The 19645-nt window shown below is 39.4% G+C and overlaps 1 protein-coding gene across 1 annotated transcript; it reads right to left on the bottom strand.

The window, feature by feature from the left end:
- Positions 1-3185: 3185 nt before the first annotated feature.
- Positions 3186-19299, bottom strand: mmp14a (matrix metallopeptidase 14a (membrane-inserted)). Its single transcript, XM_039823203.1, has 10 exons — positions 18863-19299; positions 10155-10303; positions 9846-9968; positions 8539-8846; positions 8214-8375; positions 7308-7447; positions 6853-6991; positions 6539-6689; positions 5741-5856; positions 3186-5270 (listed from the first exon to the last, which is right to left on the bottom strand). The coding sequence occupies exons 1-10, from the start codon at positions 18944-18946 to the stop codon at positions 4978-4980; spliced, it is 1665 nt and encodes a 554-aa protein (XP_039679137.1). The 5' UTR covers positions 18947-19299; the 3' UTR covers positions 3186-4977.
- Between the last annotated feature and the right edge of the window lie 346 nt (positions 19300-19645).

Here is a 19645-nt window from a genome sequence, read left to right as displayed (position 1 = left end):
GTAAGATTATTTATTTTTTCCTCTGTGGTGTTTTGTCTAATGGCCACAGAGAGGATGATTGCATTTACATTAAAGAGCAACTTTAAACCAGATAAAAATCTGGTTTTTGCTGCCCTCCAGTGGTTTAACTTTCCGACTTGCTGCAGTGATGTAAAAGTGTACTTCAGGGTGTGTCAGTGCATTGTGACATCACTGTTGCATTCTTGCTCAAAAGCACTTTAATCTCTTTGATTTGATCTTAACCAGTGGAGGTTAATCTGTATTCATAAGGCACTTTTTATAAAGTCATGGAACACAAAGCACTTTGCAAAAAGAGTGTAAATAGTTAAAAGTATTCATGTATTCTGGAAAATGTCATTTACATGAAAATAGTTTTTTTGAGAGATCAAACCGTAATTGCTAAAAATCTGGTTGGTATTCAGATTTCGTTTTAAGTATTTGGTTGTATGCCTTGATCTTGGGGTTCACCCAGGTTGTTGTTGTTTAATGTTACACTAGTCTCGCATTGCCAGACCTTCACAACGCTGCGAAGGAGGCTCTGGCTACACAGTATTACGGGATGGGAGAAAAACATGCTCTGGTTTATTGGCATTTCTTTAAACCAATCACAATCCTCTTGGGCGGCGCTAAGCACTGGACGGAACTGCGGTGCTGCTTCAAAATAGCCTGAATGTGTACTTTCAAAAGCTGAGTCGTACAACAGAAAACTCAGATTGGACAGATAGTCTAGCTAGCTGTCTGGATTTACCCTGCAAAGATCTGAGGAGCAGTTAACCACAGTCCTCATAAATCTACTGGAGTTTTAATATTCCAACACAAAGAAAGCGGAAGGTAACGGACATACGGGCGAAAAGAGGGATATCCGGCTGAATTTCCAGCGGCACTGGAGCAATCCCAGAAGTGGAACGTTGTGGATATAGACTAGTGTTACACTGATACATTTACAGTACGTGAAGAGTTAAAACAGAGAGCAAGAGGAAAAAGGTTTTGAAGGGGGGAGGAAAGGGCAGAGAAAGAAAGAGCAAAAACAGACTAGAGATACTTGTGGTGAGGAATGGTTTGTGACTGAAGCCTCATAAAAAGAACAATTTTGCAGTGGGGGTGAGGAAATAAAAAAGAGGGAGGAAGGCTGCTTGCAAAAGGATTTTTTTGGATAGAAATATGCAAAGGGAAAAATATTCCCAACCCCTATGAAATATTTCTGTTTCACTGCCGTTCTTACTTCTCTCTGCCTTTTCTTTCACACGTTTTTACAATTTTAAGATAGCCAGGGCGTAAACGTTTTTTTTTTTGTATAAACTTGAACACATGTTTCAAGAATACCAGATGCTTAGTTGGAAAGCACTTCTTCTGAAAAATGTGACCGTTTGCATCACTTTTTCCGACTCGTTCCTTGACACATGATTGCTGGCTCCATGTCCAAAAGACCAGCGGTGGTGTAACTATCCAGAGTGCTCCATCCGTGTCCCCTCTGCTGCTCATGCGCATTGCTACAAATCACTTCTCTTTGTTTCCTCCTTTTTGTTTTTGTACAACACTGCAGTGCTCGTTAATTACTGATTAATATCTACTAGGTGTGAATTGTTAGCTTGTCGATTATGTTGTGCATAGTGCAGGTAATGGCGTGTTGACAAAAAAATGCTGTAATTTTTCTCCATCTTATACATTAGTATATTTTCTTTCTATGAATGGAACTACTCAATATGAATTAGATGACAACAACAATCAGTTCTGTCAACAATGGGCATTATTGTCCCACAGAACAGTACGTAATAGAAATGGAAGATGGAAAAAATGGAAAAATAACAGATGTTAATCTGGCAACAGCTCAGACTGAAACTGAATGTATTGGAATGATCTAAACATCCCAAACAAACTGTGTCCAAACACTTTTTGGTAAAAAAAAACAAATGGCAGTGACATGTTTGCACATTTCCTTCTAAGCACAAAATGTTATACATTTGTCCCTGGATACTTACTGCCAAAGTAAAAGTACATTATGAAGATTACAACATAGTATGTACTTAATGGTTTTAACATGTAGCATGGATTGGAAATTTCGATTAAAGCCTCTCAAGCTGAATGTTTGCCTAAATGGAGGCCTGAATCCTGGAAATAATGATGTACACTGCTGAAATAAAAAACAACAACTTCTGTCTCCAAAACTTAAGCTCTATCTTTTTGTTTCGTAAATTACATCACAAATGATTAAATCAAACATAATTTCCTCTAAAATGGTTTTAACATTATCTGGTAAATATTTCATAAGGAAGATTTTTAATTTTTAAATTAATACATTTTTAGTTAGGTCAAATTTAATATAAAACATGTGGTTGGCTTGAAGTTGTAACAGGCGCTGTACTTTTGGCGTCGTTGGGCAAAAATTCAAGTGGCCTGAGAGAAAACTAGACTTCTGCACCACCTCTTCTCTGTTTTCAGGCTTTAGTAAATCTAACTGTGACTTTGGCCAATCACAGGTCAGATCAGAGAGAGAAAAAAAAAAAAAAAAAAAAAAAAAAAAAAAAAAAAAAAAAAAAGAGAGAGAGAGAGAGAGAGAGAGAGAGAGAGAGAGAGAAAAAAAAAAAAAAAAAAAAAAAAAAAAAAAAAAAAAAAACGTTCCTTTTGGCTGTTCTGCGCATGCATTGCCCCATGCAACTTAAACTTACTGGGTTAAGATGAGTTCTTTTATGGTGAATGAAACAACGAAGTAGGTCATCGAATCAAATAGAAACATTGACGTCAATGCTGCTGCCAGTTCTGCCTTAGTTTACATTTTTTCGTCTTCTTCTAGTCCAATAGCAAAGTCGGTACCCTTTCCTCAGTTGCGCCACCTATGTTCAGGAGAAGACTGCAACTAGTGTTGTGACCACCACCGCAAGTATAAATAGTTACGGCGCTCCCATGACGTCATACTGGTGCGAGACAGGTCGGAAACGGCGAGTATACCGCACGTTTTACTCTACTTCAAATTCTGGCGTTTTTTGCTTTCTACCCATTGGCAGCTTTAAAGTTGCATTTAATGTGCTTTTCTGTCTGTGTTGAAGTGTGTGTGTGTGTGTGTGTGTGTGTGTGTTCAGCCACACTGGAGAATATGAAAGCATGGAAGAAATGTATTGCAAGATTTTAGAAAATAGTTTAATTTCACTTTATCTAACGAAATACAAAAGTGAAAACAGGCAGAAAAAAAAAATCTCATTCCATTTTATTGATATGATCATCATTATAAATATCATTACCATTATCATTGTTATTAACTAAATCAATTCACTTCTAATTGTGATTTGTGTAAAAAAAAAAGAAGCATAATCAAAGTTCATAAATAGCATTGCTTGTTATTCTGTGCCAACATTTCAGACTCCCTGAAGTCACATTTAACCCCCTGATCTGATCTAATTCATCACATGCTGAGTGTAAACTGGGATTCATTTCCATCATTGTCACGTTATGCCTCTGTCCAGCAGAACTTCAAATGACAATGTACAAAAGCAAAAAAAAAGTCACTTTAACTTTACCAGGAGAACAATAATAACAATAACCATACTTATAATAATAACAATTCCCCATAACAATGATAATAATTAAAAATTGCACCATACTGTTGGAAACTGTACCGCTTACTGACACATCTGGACAAGCAGCTCTGCTCCTATTCCACAACAAATGTACTGGAATGTTTGAAAACTGTCATTCGTGAGTTAAAACATCATGTTTTTAAGAAAATATTTTTCCCATCTGACTGCTTACACTGAAAGTGTTTTGGAGTTTTGCCTGCGAATGCAGCTAGACCATAAAGGGGAGCAGCCTCGTGTTAAGTCTGACTTTTGTGAACATAATCCCGGTTAAACAAATACTAATTATGAATCATATCTGTGCATTTTCAAAAGTCTGCATCAATCAATACTAACACTGTGCATAAGTGACATGCTGTTACTCCGCTCATAGACATAGACAGGTGATAATAACTAAAACTGAACATGGTGATGGGTGATAATCGTTTAAATAGTAGGCTAGGTATCATTTTAAAATTCCCCATACTAGTGCGGATACGATACCTGAGTAACGATATCAAAACAATATTTTTTTCAGTACCTTTCCGAAATATTCGCATTTTTTTTTTCCATTAACACAATCCAGAGTTTTCAATAAAATAGTAAAATTGGCAGAATTTTGCTTTAAATCTGGAACTTTTTTATCACAAAATAAGGAAACAAGGTTACACATCTGCAAAAATGTCACGTTGAAGTGAATGAATTTCACAATAAAAACTCCCCAAAAAAACCTAACAGCAAATGTGTTTCAGAGCAAAAACTCTTAACAGAGATGGTGAATTTCTGAGTAAATGAATCAGACAGCAGTTCAGCTGGAGTCGTCCAGTTAAAGGAGAGGAAGGAAGGAGGGATGTTTTTTTTTTTCTATACCACGGATGTGAGAGAGGAGAGGCGGGAGGAAGTCGTTGATGAGTCTCTTTGTAAATTTCCCTTCCCTATTTTTTCTTTCACACCAATGACCTGGGTTTGGCCCGGGTTGTGTGATCAGGGTTCAACCCTCCTTTTGAAAATTCAAACCCAGCCAGTCAACATGGGTATATCCCTGCTCATGACAATTCAGTGACGACCTGGGTCACAACCCGGGAGCGATGCATGACAATTATGTGAGATTGTGGGTATGTTGTTAATCTCTGAACACAGAACAGTACATGTAAATACTTAACATACAAATACACATTTTCCTGATTTCAGTTTCTAGGGCCTTTTTTCTCTCGGTTGTGGCACGTACAAACCACTCAAAACTTAACACATCGTCCTTACCCACCATTTCTTCTGTTTTTTTTCTCCAGTTGCTCTCTCCAGTTGCTCTCTCCTCCTCTTCCATTTCTTCCTCCTTCCTCAGTTTCCATCTTCACCCGGCCCTCATTCTCTCCTCCTCTCTTTCTGTCCCTCTGTGGCAGTCTGTCTGTCAATCACCCCGTCGCTCTGCCTACACCTTGTCCAGGAGGGATCTCTGGCAGTAGAGGAGGCGTCGAGGCGTGCCGTACTTCCTGAAGAACAAAAGCGCTCCCAGAGTGATCACAACCAGCACCAGTAAGAGAAGAGGGATCACCACGGCCGCCGGCCCGATGATGATCTCCTCCTCCGTCCGACCTATGTTGGGCTCCTCGCCCTCGCAGCCCATCCAGTCAGTGAGCACAGACTTGGGGTAACCGGACTCCACCTTCATGTACTGGTTGTTGAACTTCCAGTACTTGTTGGCTTTGTAGAAATACGTGTAAGCTGAGGAAAGTGGAGAGAAAGAGTTTTGCTTTAAATCAAAACACAACAACACAGCTGTTGTTTGGGTTAGAACGCCTCTATACGTACAGTATATGAGTGTGTGTCAACAATAGAACTGCAAATGAGAATTTTTTTTATTGTCAATTAATCTGCCACTCATTTTCTCAATTAAATAATTGATTGGTTAATGAAAATTGTAAGAAACTGAAAAAACTTGTTTTGTTTGGCCAGCAGTAAAATAAATGTAATAAATTCACTTAACTATCAACAAATAAAAACATCAAAACCTCACATTTAAGAAGCTGGAACGGAGAAATGTTGGCATTTTTCTTTGTTTGGGATTAATCGATTGATAAAATAGTTGCCGATTAATTATCTGTCTGACTGTTTAATAATCGACTTATTGTTTCAGCTTTCGGTCTTGAAATAGCGACATCCACGTGATCAGTTTAATGGGGAGGAAAACTTACATCCATCTTCACTCATGATGACAGCTTTGATGTTTTCCGGTGCACCGCTCCACATGCTGATGGGCTTAGGATAACCGCTGTCCACTGTGCGAGTCTGCTCGTTGAAACGGTAGTACCTGCGAATGACACCAAGACACAAAACAATCAAAGATCTAACTGCTTCGGGTGATTCATTCATACAACTAAGTCTGTAGGGAAACAACAAGGTGCATGTCCTCATTCATATTCTACAATTACACGGAAATGACACATGGTAGCTTTTAGGGTGGTTCTGACATATTTTAGACTCCATCTCTTTAAATTGAATTAAATTAAATTAAGGGCTTTACTATTTTTCTTCTTTTGTTTACATACGCAGTAAATCTCGGCAAATAAATTAAAGACCGGGAGTGAGAGTCAGAGAACTGAAATGTGGGATGCTACCTTCATAACTAGTTCACTGATAAGCATGGTAAAAGTACATGTTAGAACAGGTAACTACAACTGTACAAAAAAGTATGAGCAGTATTTGTTTGGGCAAAAGGTAAATCTATGCATGAGTGCTGCAGGAATGCTCCCATAATGTTTCATAGAAGAAAAGTGCAAGAGGACGACGAAGAAGTACTGCCAGTCATTGGGCCTTGGGACTAAACTGGGGGAATAACTTGTTTTAACTTCTCTTCAGAAAGAATTGCATTTGTGAAAAACATTGTTTTCACAAATGCAAAAGAGGCTTAATAGATCAGATTCCACAAATAAAAAGTTCACCATACTTTAAGCGTATGTGGTGAACCCTGAATAGATAGTGGACGGACTCACTTAGTGCCTCTGAAAAAGTACGTCTGTCCTGTCGGTGTGTAGAAGAGAGCAGCATCGATCTTGTCTTTAGGTAGACCGGTGCCCAGCTCTTTCAGGCTCTTGGGGGAATCCTTTTCCATGCTGTTCTCATTAAAAACCCAGTACCTATCAGCTGGAGATGTAAGAACAGGAAGATGATCAGAAGTGAGACAGAAAACAGAAAAAAAGAGATGAAAGAAGTCATAACAATTAACACATGAAATTTATCACTCGAGCAGCTGCAGTGACTCAATTATCCCAAATCTGGTTCCAATCTAATCTCAGAAGGAACCTACCTTTAAAGAAGACAAACTTCCCATCATCCCTCTCGTAGGCTGCGTTGATGTTTGATGGCAGGCCCTTCCAGAAGTGACTGATGGCCATTGGGTAACCTGGCAACACCTTGTTGTTACGCACACGCCAAAACCACTTGTCCTGCAAACACACACACACACACACACACACACACACACACACACACACACACACACACACACACACACACACACACACACACACACACACACACACACACACACACACACACACACACACATAGATTAGAAGATCTTTAGTTCAATAATAATAATGTCTATTAGTGGGACACTTGCATAGAACAGAACCATTGTTATTATTTGTTAACACCTGTGTGTCTCCTATTATGATAAGTCAAAAACGTCTGCGGTGAGAAAAGTCTATAATTTGGTTTCTGAGAACATTTAAATGTTTGAGAAAAAATTTTCTCCTGTACCTTAAATACAAACTTTTCCCCTCTGAGGATAGCAATGGTGTCAAAGTGTCCCTCACAGATGTCTGGGCCATTGTCAGGGGTGGACGGCTTTGTGGGTCGAGGGGGAGGAGGGGGAGGTGGGGGAGCCCCAGACTTGGATCCTGTGGGAAAGATGTTGTGAGAGAGAAGAGAAAAATGGTTAATAACATAATAATTCAACGTATGTATGTACCAACACGATGTCGACTCCACCACTTTGGTCCGGAATGAAATATCTTAACAACTACTAAATGTGTTGCCATGAAATTATGTACACACATTCATTGTTCCCAGGTGATGAATCCTTTTAACTTTGTTGCATAATTCAGATGATGAAGACTACTGACTTTGCCTCTAGTGCCACCGTCAGGTTCACATTTTGGGTTTTGAGTGAAACGTCTCAACATCTATTGGATGGCACCATCATCAGGTTAACATCTTAATGTGTTCAATACTTTGTTTTATGACTAAATACCTGCAAAGCTAATGGCATTCCCATCAGCCTCTGTTGTATTTTATGTTTAGTGCTAATTAGCAAATGTTAGCATGCCAATGAAGATGGGAAAAATGTTAAAGATTATTCCTGAGAAACATCAGCATGTTAGCATTTGGCTCAGAGCATCGCTGTGACTAAGTCAAGCCTCACAGAGCTGCTAGCATGGCTGCACACACTCTTGTTAGGGTCTAGTCTAGTCTATCAATACAGTATGTTACATGTACATAATTATGTAACATTTTATAGTACTACTGACAGTATGTCAATGTTCTACTTAGTACTAACGTCCCCTGAGAGGAACAGTGATGGATAAAAGGTGGTGGATGTTATAAAAGAAACAGCACTGCAAATATATCCCATACATTCCCACTTCCTTTAGGAGAACAACCCACCGTAGATTGCTTGGATGCCTCTGCGGTCGTCGTCTGGGAGCTGGAAGTTTTCTGTTTCAAACCACTGGTAGAAGGGGGCCATGATGGCAGAGGGGTCGTTGGAGTGCTCCAGACCCAGAGCATGACCAAGCTCATGGACAGCCACCAGGAAAACATCATTACCTTCAGAGAGAGAGAGAGAGAGAGAGAGAGAGAGAGAGAGAGAGAGAGAGAGAGAGAGAGAGAGAGAGAGAGAGAGAGAGAGAGAGAGAGAAAGATAACATTCAGTTTATTGTTCTCTTCCTTCCAGGATCTACATGTCACCGTCTGCTCTTCTCTCTCTTACCGCCCTGGTCTGTGTTCCCGGTGGTCCAGGGCTCAGCAAGGTCAAAGTGAGTGTCTCCCCCGATGCCGTGTCCGGGGAAGTAAGCGTGAGCTAGGAAGCCGCCCTCGCCGTCAAACGGCGTGCTGTCGCCATGGAAACCCGATGAGAACGAGAGCATGATATCTGCGAACTTGTCGACCTTGTCCCTGATTTGGCTGTATGGGATTTCCCTGAAGGTGAGCGGGATCACGCTCTCCCACACCTTGAAGGCTTTTCGGATGGCTTCATATGTGGCTCGCTCTCCGATCTTAGGCGTGTAGTTCTGTATGCTGTTAGGAAGAACGAAGAGACGGGGATTCATGCCGACTCTATAGTCTAATTAAGTTAAGTCTAATATATCAAACATGACTGTAGATCAGTCCGCAGTCTTTAGTCTTGTATTCATCATAAAATGGTCTAAAAACAAGTGTCTGTATTATTAATAAATGTAGAATAAAGCAGATCACTCCACTATTATTAAGAAATTACACTTAACCCTTGTGTTGTCCTTCGGGTCCCAGTGACCCGAAGGACAACACAAGGATTATGTACTTCCCTTTACTTTGTTGAGAATTGCTCTCTAAACAAGGGTTAATACAGCACCTTAGTTCTTGTTTGTACAGCATTTTGGTCAGCTTAAACTGTGTTTAAATGTGTTCTAGAAATAAACTTTACTTACTTACTTTACAAGAAACAGGGTTTAGAGAGCAATTCTCAACAAAGTAAAGGGAAGTACATAATCCTTGTGTTGTCCTTCGGGTCACTGGGACCCGAAGGACCACACAAGGGTTAAGTCAAAAAGGCAGTTAAATTCCAGACATTAACAAAGTTTTTTCCAATTCCTTTTTCCATTGTTTTATTAGTAGCCTAATAGTAATATTTAGAGTTTGGATTTTTTGTTTAAAAAGTGTTTCATTTCATTAGAGCTTAAAAGATTATTCAATCAATTGATTGACAGAAAAAAAATGATTGGCAACAAGTTCTGAGAATATGTTTTCAGTGGTTCCCACTTCAAAAGTTGAATACTTGTTTTCTTAGTCTTCTTTTATTATAGAAAACTGAATATCTTTTGGTTTTGGACTGTTCCTCGGACAAAACAAGCAATATGAATATTTCAACTTATCTAGGACACTGCAATGAGCATGTTTCACATTTATAGATCAAATGATCAATCCAAGAAAATAATAAAAAAAAAACAATAGTGTGTATCATCACCTGCATAATAAATCATGTTTACATGTGAAGCTTTGGTTGTGAAAGCCAAAAATATTGAACAGCTAGATGTGTACCTGAAGGTCACCTCAGACTTTTCCCACTTCAGACCCTGCACGGCGTATCTCTTCCTCCTCAGGTTGGTTTTCAGCTCCGGGCCAAACTTGTCTGGGACGCCACACCGCGGCCGGCTCATCGCTCTGGCAACAGCAAAATAAAATTCCCAGTTCTTAACTTCAAATATTTCAACAGAAGGACACATTATTTGTAAATAGCAATATTGCTTTCATAGACTCTCTTAACTCCAATCCCAAGTCATTAAATGATCTGATGGCTCGAACATATGAAAGCAGTTATGTAATTATGTGCTATAAAATAGGACTCACTCTAACGTGCTGGAGTCTATGGAGCCAGTGACAGTCAAACCGTAAAACCTCTGCATGTTTGATATCGCTGTTTCAATGGACTTTGGTGAGCGGATGGCCTGGGCTCTGACGTCACCAGGAGGCAGGTAGCCATACTGCTGCAGCCAACCCTGCAAGAGAGAGGGAGAGAGAACATAATGAAGGTCTATTTGTTAACATATTAACTGACACTTTGCTTGTGTGGACAACTATTTCCTTTCCTGTTGGACTTAGCTTAACAGTTAGCACCATAATACTTATATAGTTAGTACTAAAAATGAAATGTCATGAAGGTAATCATATGTGATCTTCACAGGTGGGCTAGGTTAGCATGTCAAGAAGATATAAGGCTGAAAAAAGTTCCTCAATTGAGTGTTTTATTGTGATGCAGTCTACATGCTTAAATGTTCACTCTGGGAATCTGCTGTAAAACCTTGTTTATCCCAAAATAAACCTTTCAGACCAACTTGTTGACCAAAACCAATAATATATTCTATTAAATCTGAATAATCCAAGGTTTTTTTTTTAAACTACAAATGACACACAGAAATGTTAAATATAATCTCCAGAGAACAACCAAATGATGAATGACTACTTAACCCTAACCTTGTATCATTACATAATTATTCTGTTTTAGAAAAACACAAGCAACAGCTTCAACAACTGAATAACCTCATAATGAATATGGACAATATGAGATACTAAAGCTGAAACCTGCATAGAAATATCACATATTTAAGATCTTATATATAAATATTGTTTTCCAAAAATGTGATACACTCCTAAAATATGCATTTTCAATACATAACTTGTGATTTTAAACCACATAATTTGTAATTCTTTCTTTTTTGTCATTTTGTAGACCCAACAATAAATAGCTTAGTTGAGAAAAGTATAGATAATAAAATAGCTAATCGGGCAGATAAGAGACTTTATTTATGCAGACAAGGAGGTGAGATTGCTGCCTCGAAAACACCACTACATAGGGTTGCATGTAGCCTTCAAGCAGCAAAATCTAAATCTTGGGACACCTAAACCCCTAAAACCTAGTTTATTTTGGCTGCTAAATTCAGTAGTGTTTTGGTAAAGGTAAAGGAATACTAAAAAAAGAAAAGAAATAAATGGAAAATGTCAATTATCTGCTAAAATACAATGCTATTGTTACTACAAGAGGCTTTTATATTTTCTAAGCAGTAATTAGGAGTGTTGCAACACATAATAAATATCTCTCTCCGTGATTTTCTCAGACTGCTCGTAGTCAGACACGCCAGAAAACATCTTAGTCAACAAAAAAGAAAGGATTGGCCACTTGTGTGAACCTGTGGGTGTTTTTCTACTTCCAGTAAACTTTCAGAGCTTGTTTGGACCTGCGTCTCTGAGCTCAGATACATTACCCAGATTGCATGGTAAATAAAGGGAGACAAAATGTGTGTGTGTGTGTGTGTGGGTTTGTGTGACTTGTTAAGCTACATACTGACTCCTACAGCAGCCAACACACACTGTAACGGTAACTCAGCATGTTAAATTTATTGTTGTTTCTTTATGTGACTGTGACATTATCCCATGTGTAAACTCCTAAAACCCAACACCAAAACCTTGCATGCCCCCTTAATTTATGTTGAACTAGTTAGGGGGAACTTTGTTGTAGGGTCATATGCAGTGGCGAGAGAGCCAAATAAAACACAATCTGAAAACACTGATGTCATTTTAGTCACGATGACCCAGAAGTCTGTCTAGACGATCGCAGCCAAAGACAACTGGCGGTCATAATGCTGGAAAAAGTAACATTTTCAGCAACATTTGGGTTCCTCAAAGCTTGAGTTTAAAATCTCCCTGCCACTGACTATGTCTGTCCGCCACCTACTCCTCTCTCTCTCTGTCTGCCTTCATGTCAACCAAAACCACCACTATTTATCTTTACACATGAAAGGCCAGCCTATTCTTTCCACTGCATGCTGCTGGTGGTCTAAGACTTAAAGGAATAGTTCAACATTTTGAAAAGTATTTGCTTTCTTGATGAGAGTGAGATGAGAAGATTTATAGCGTTGATACTGTAAGAAATAGCCAGTCGAGCAGTTTCCCCCTGTTTTCACTCTTTGTGGTAAGCTAAGCTAACTGGCTGTGAGCTTTAGCTCCATATTTAATACACAAACATAAGAGTGGTATCGATCTTCTCATCTCCTGGCCCTTTTTGGTTGGAGTTGTAGAATCTTAAGTGCATCTTAAACCGTGTGTTTCCACTCATGTATCTGCACGCAGAGTCAAACACACATCTTCATCTCCACCACAGATTAAGTCGGTGGAATTACCCTGAATTCCTTCGTTAGCGTCATCTAAACCTCACATATCTCTCTTATTCCACCATTAGTGCTGTTTTTCTCATCAAGCCTTCCTCTGACAAGTAAAGGGAAAAGCAGGGGGGAGGGATGAAAATGTAGCAACTGCATGGGCCAGACTACCTGGCCGTATACTGCCTGGGCACACACAGCTACTGTTAGTAAAGTGCTGGTCAGAAAGGCCAGAGAACAAGGTTCACTTATGACGACTTGCAGAAAGGCAACTTATCCCCCTTCTCTCCATCTCTGCATTTCCCTTCTCACAATTTCTTCAAGATTTCTCTGAATTTTTTAAGCATCTAGTTAATCTAATTTATCCCCTGACTCTCTCTGTAACACCAACCAAAAGTACTTTCTTTGCCTCCCCACTGACTGCTGCTAGTGTGTCCTGTGGCTCCAGTGTGGTGACGCGTCTGCTTCTATAAAAACACTCCCCTGAAAAGTCTCCCCCACACCATCAAGACCTCCATTTCTCTCCCTCTAGTCCCAAACTACTCCACACACCACCACCACCTCCGGTTGAGACGCCAGGTATCCCAGCATGTACCCCTCCTCCCTGGAACTCCCAGCAGCCACCATCAAAGCTTCTATTTATTGAGACTTGTACATGGCTGGTATTGTTGGCCTCGGCGTAGCTAGGTAGCTTGCTACACGGCCATGTGTGGTCAAAGGGCTGACTGCAGGTTTGGTAAACACACCGCTGAGTTTGTGCAGTGTGTGTGTGCAGTGACGTGAAGTCTGAATGTATAATGCACAGACACTGAAACACAACCGGCGTGATGTAAAGGTGGTAGAAGAGGTTGTTTCGGTGGAGCTGTGGGATGTCGAACATGGATTCTGTGACCCGACTGTGACCTTACTGTCTCATGTAGAGCTGGAACAATTCATTATTTGGACAGATTTTCATAATAATTTGATCATTTAAGTCATTGTTTAGCAAAAAAAGACACACATTCAAATGTTCCTGCTTCTTAAATGTGAGGATATGCTGCTTTTTTGTTTCTTAAATTATACTAAACTGAATATTCTGGGGTTTTGGACTGTTGGCTGGACAACATTAACATTTTGAATATGTTGCTTTGGGCTTTGTGGAAATTGTGTCTGACATTCTATGAATCAAATGATCAAATGATTAACTAAGAAAACATTCTACAGATTACTACATAATGAAAATAATCAGTGGAAGCTCTAAATTCCATAAAGGCGAATCATCAATTGTGAACTTAATTAGATTTATATGTGAAAACTATTGAGTATATTGTAGTATATTGAGTGTTTCTTTCTGACTTTTTGTGGAGCAAATGGTTCAATTATTTAAATAATCAGCGGATTCATCAGAAATGGCAGTTATCATTAGTTGCAGCTGTAATTTCAGTTTATTGATGACTGATTAAAGAAACTGTAAATATCTAAAAACTGAGGTAGGTGTTGTTTGCTTCCTCCAAAGCACCACTGCAGATAGCTGCCTGCAAGCATTGTATTCTGAAGATCAGAACAGAATAATCTGAACATTGTACTTCACCTGGCTGTATTAAGTTGCAAAGGTCCCTGGGGCAACAATAAGCTGCTGGGCCCCCATTAACCCTCCATTCCTCTCACACTTAATGTGTGCAATCTATGAAACTTTTCTAAGCTAGAACAGCACCCCATGGTTCTAGGTTTGCTGTGGGGGTAATTTCATTACAGGCACTCAGTGTTATATTGTCTATATTCAGTGTATGTTCAGAGTGCCCTGCTGTAATCAATCTTTTTTTACTACATCCGCCCTGATGAAGACCCTGTGTGGTCGTTACCGGTTAATGAACTTGAACTAATAATGGTTTTAAAAGTAGATTTTAACACAGATGAGATATCCTCCTCAAGCTATGGCCTCATACAGCAGGGCCTACTTCTTTAAGGCCTCTAACTATGTCAGTTGATTTAGTGCTGGATACAAATGTTTAAATTAGCACAAGCCAGTAGATACAGTCAATCTGGAGCTTTCCAGGCCCTTGTAAAGTTCTCCGTTGCTACTTCACAACACAAAATCCACTTATTACAGAGAGTATCAACGCTTCAAAAATGTGAGCATGATGCCGAGCAGCATGCATGTGATATCTCAATGTCCCGTCATGCATCATAGGACATGTGGGTGCCACCTATTGTCACACACTCTGACTCACATTTACATCAGACATCGATGTAATTTGTTCTCCGGATGCATTATAAAAAGGAAACAAAAATCTCACCAACCACAAGTTCCTACAAGAGTTATAAACAAAATGTAAAAAAAAATCCCTGGTGCATTAATAACTGCTGCGGTAATAAAACTAGAGAATGATGACATTTCCTAGAAGTTTTAACTCTCCTTTCGTCTGAACATCTAACATGTGGGTGTCTTTCTATATTTATACAATAACAGAAACTACCGTATGTATTAAATAGGGATAAGGATGTGAGTTTGTGTATATTTAAGCATGTATACACTTAGTATTGCTGTAACGTGTCTGTTAAACAATGCCAAAGGCCATCTTTTTGTGTATAGCAATGCTACCAAGTATCAAAACACTATTTGTTTCAAGCTGCCTCTATAAACCTCCACTGATTTTTATTGTGAATCTGTTTGTTTTTTTCGACCCTGAGAAATGAGTTGGATACTTAAATCTCACCAGGGACGAAAATGGACAGACAAGAGGGTAAAGGACAGAAGAAGATGATCTAAAGTGCAGAGTTACATTAGCGAAGGAGAGGTAAAGACATTAGAAGGAAGAGCAGTAAAAGAAAATTGAGAGGGGAGAGAGCGAGAGAGAGAGAGGGGTTAGGAGTACGGCTGAATTTCAATTTGAGGGACTGAGTCAGTTGTTCCTCTTGCTCGGTGCCAACGGAAAAAACTGAGAATTCTGCTCATGAGGGGCTCAATCTCACATTGCCTTCATTTCTTGGCGTCTTTGACCCAGTTAGCACTCACAGCAGCACCGTGCAAACATTTCCATTTCTGCTGGGTCAAACAGGTCAAATAAAATCCCTTATTCTGCTTTAGTGAAATATGCAAGCCAACAGTAACTGGTAACGTTACATGAATAAGTTTTCTATGGTGGCAGTGATGCAACTAGAGTGATAAATAGTGTGTTAATATATATATATATATATATATATATATATATATATTAATAAAGACAGACATTGTCCTTGTTACTGCACCACATTTGACAAACCAAATATAAAAGGAGCTCATAAAATATGATGAATTGTGATAGAATAAAAAGTATTGAAGAAATGAACTCCACTTAGACCACTTACAACATTAAGATGATGGGTACCACTTTCTAATAAGGTTGACAGTGGTGGAAAATGTATTTAGATCTTTTTGTTAAGTAAGTATGATATAGTAGTAGTAAGTATAATATACAGTAAGTAAATACAGCTAACAGTGTTAGCAGCAAAATATAGCAGAACATATTCAGAATGGCCTATTTATATATCACATTATTAGATCATAAATGGTGCATTAACATGGATATGCATTGGTTGGTTTTAATGTTGTAGTTGGGGCAACACCTACGTAGCTACTGTTGCTCCATGACGAGAAAAACTCAGTCGGCTGATGGAGGTAAAGGTTCCGGAACAAAGGTAGTAAGAAAACCTTGAGCTGAGATTGTTTTTGTCAACTATTGGAATTTTCTAATAAAGGTGATCATGTAAATTAACTAATAGCCTACGGCTACTTGGTCTAACCACAATTATTGTGTGTATAACAAGCTATAACTACTGTATATACTGTTGGGTAGATTATGATAATGCATCATATTTTACAGTAATCATTCATGTCTTGGAGTAAAAAGTTGAATATTTCCCTCTGAAATGTAGTGGAGTGGAAGTATAAAGTAGCGGAAAATAAAAACACTGTAAAAATCAGTACAGTACTTGAGTAAATGTACTTAGTTACTTTCCACCACTGCCTGGAGTCTTTTCAAAGAGAGCTCTCTACCTCTACCAGATGGCTGGTTCAGCACATCTGGCCTACATCTTTAGTCAAATCCAACCAGCTGAGCACTCGAGACTAAGACCTACAGTATAAGAAATGCATGCATCTATCTTCAAAACCTGCATTTTCTAACATCACAGAGGAAACTTTCCCTCTTTGATGTCCTCTGTGTTACCTAACACCATTTTCCGTGGTGTAGCAGGGCAGAGATAAGCTCCCTTTCTCCCTTGAAGTCCATCAGTTTCTCATTAAGACCGATCCAGCTGATTACTTTAACATTTCTTAAGTGTCAACCGCTGCCTGTCAGAGCAGTGTGCACCAGATCTGGAGCAAGGCTTTTTCTTTTGATGCTACATCAACACTCACTCTGGCCGAGATAAAGAGACCTGAACCCAGATGTGTTTTGACCGAGTCTATAACCCTCTGCTGGAATCACGAGACATGTGTCTCCAGATGGCAACGGGAAATCTCCAGATTCTTTTAGCCAGATATGGAGAGATCCTGTTTTAGACCCTGTTTTTTTATTTTTTTTATTGCTGCCCACTTCCTTTACTCACAATGTCCCGCTAAGATTGTTATTTAAGTAAAGAAAGGTTAGACAAGGCAAAAGCGGTAAATGAAATCAGATGCCGGAGGCCGCAAAGGTACTCGACTTCACCAGACGTCATTTTCACAGAAAAGTGGAAGTCTTATTTCTCTATTGGTGGAGCTTCTCTTTTCACTCAGCGTGGATTAAGTAGATTTAGTTTGTTAGTTTGAGTGAAGTCAGAGAGGGATATTTAGATGTTGAGCAACGCTGATAAACCACAAAATTCCTCTAAACTCAGTTACTCTGTCCGAGTTCTGCTTTCTCAACCCCCGCTTTGTTGACTTTAAATAAACATTTATGTCACTCAGTTGTTGCTTTTTTTTTGTTTTGCCTATTTGCTGTCCGTCTGCTTTTTCCACAGACAGACAAGTCTATCTTTTGATCACAGGGTTCATATCCAGCTCTCAGGTGATGTAATCTTGAACCCATAATTAATTCTTATCCTCTTTCTGCATCAGGACCGAGTGCCATGTCTGACAGCATCACAGCACTGTGTACACAACATGTGACAGTCACTCTTCATCTGATGTCTCACATTAAGTCCTGCACTGTTTAGCACTGAAGTGATATATATTAGAGGTATTATACACAGCTGTAAACAGTCATGTTTTCTCACTTTGTTTACAGACATCCATCACTGTTGGTGTGTTCTGCCTGTGGCGTCTTATAAACTGTCTGACTCTGAGTTATCCACCATGTCTGGCTTGACTCACATGCCAGCAACTTGTGGTCAGTGACTAAGGTCCTCCTTTGCTCCTTCGTGCATCCTGTCCACCTAGAACTACAGCACAGACTCAACTTAAACTCAGTTGTAACCAATTCCCTGCGACAGCTACCTTTTCGTGGTGCATCATGTCCTTTTAGTGGTGCATTCTTTCACAGAAAAAAACCCTTGTATATGTGAAGTTCCTGACAGTATGACTTATTGTGACTAAACACTGAGGAGGTGGTGTTTAAATGTTCACATCAAAACTCCTTATGACTTAAGTTCTCTGGAACTACCAACAGAGCAAATGTAAAATGGGCTGAGGCCAGAGGCGCTCAGGCTGCTCGTACCCAATCATTTACAATGCTACACGGGACCTGATGACCAAATCTGTTGTTTAGTTGAAGGCTAAACTGCACTATAGCATCTCCATGCCTCAGGTGCCACAGGCTGAGGCCTACAGCCTACAATCTCCAGATGGAGCGACTTATGTCTGGCTTGTTGTGAATGCAGACCAGCTTTCCGGCCTATGTGCAGTCTACACAGGCAGATGAAAACCATTAACCCCCTCCCCCGTACCACCACAACACCCTTTTCTCTCAGAACAAAGCAGCTCAGCTGAGGTTTCTGCTCCTGCCCCCCCCCACAAAAGTTAGACTAATGACATTTTTTCCCCTGGATAAAGTTGCATCTCTTGATACAGTTTCTACTCAGATGGAGTGTTTCAAACATCTCTTAGTATAGTGTTTCAGGGAGGCAGCATAAACATGGGAACAAAAACAGTTCCTCCCTTGCTGTTGCAAGATTAGAGAAAACCTAGTAAACATTAGAAAGACACTAGTGATACAATAAGGGGTTAAAAATACAACCAAATAAGATCACCGTATAACTTAGGCCTTCTATCTATATATCCTTCAAGGATATTGTAGAAACTGTAATTGGGAAACGATTAACAACATTAGAAAATAAAGAACATTTCAAATTCAAGTTTTTTTAAACATAACAGCTATGACACACTTAAAATCTATTCAAATTCCGGTATGTATCATTTTGCATTGTTTAAAGTGAATGAATTATGATTTCTATTATACATACCTCTGCTTTTAGTACATTTGCAGTGACGGAGGTAAAACCAAGGCAGCAGAGACCACAGGCCAGGATGAGGAGCTGGGGCAGCATTCTTCTATCTGCAAACTGCCCCAAACAAGTTCAGAAATCTTTCTACAGAAGTCCCGCCGTCCTGACAGCAAACTAAAAAATCTAATCGATCGATGCTACTCCGTTATGCTTTTAAAACGTGGCACAAAACTCTTTGTGGTATCCACATGGACACCGTGAGCGCACCGGACAGCTTTTCTGGACAAAAGCGACTCCTTCAAAATCAGAGCTGAGTTAAAAACACTGAGCAAAATGTTAAAATCATCAGTGAGCTGTGACAAATGCTCAGCTGGTGTTTACTAAAGCTTCATAGATTAGTTTCCTGTCCTCTGCTAGGATTGTCTGCAGCCAGCGTGTGTGGACGTGGTCACGAGAACGAGAGAGAGAGAGAGAGAGAGAGAGAGAGAGAGAGAGAGAGAGAGAGAGAGAGAGAGAGAGAGAGAGAGAGAGAGAGAGAGAGAGAGAAATAGATTTTCCTCTGGGTCCTCCTCCAGATGTGCAGACGTCATTTTTTTACATGACTAACCAGATTACAGAGGAATATATTATTATACCAACCGGATTCCAAAACATTATAGGCAAATTTGAAAAGATGTTTATCTCTTTTGTTTGAAATGATTTGTGAAAGACAATGTTTCACTTAACTTAGTTTGACTCTTTTTTTTAGGTTCAAAGAAACTCTGACATTTTACTTTTTAAAAAAGATCACCATTTAAAAAT

The sequence above is a fragment of the Perca fluviatilis genome, chromosome 14 (assembly GCF_010015445.1).
Source record: "Perca fluviatilis chromosome 14, GENO_Pfluv_1.0, whole genome shotgun sequence".
Taxonomy (NCBI): Eukaryota; Metazoa; Chordata; class Actinopteri; order Perciformes; family Percidae; genus Perca; species Perca fluviatilis.
The sequence above is the reverse complement of the archived record's forward strand: the minus strand, read 5'-3'. Positions and strand labels throughout refer to the sequence as shown.

Coding starts and splice junctions, on each gene's coding strand:
- mmp14a (XM_039823203.1), bottom strand. CDS start 18,946: ATGCTGCCCCAGCTCCTCATCCTGGCCTGTGGTCTCTGCTGCCTTGGT. Junction 10,304..18,862: donor CAAATGTACTAAAAGCAGAG/GTATGTATAATA, acceptor TCTCTCTTGCAG/GGTTGGCTGCAGCAGTATGG. Junction 9,969..10,154: donor ATAGACTCCAGCACGTTAGA/GTGAGTCCTATT, acceptor TGCTGTTGCCAG/AGCGATGAGCCGGCCGCGGT.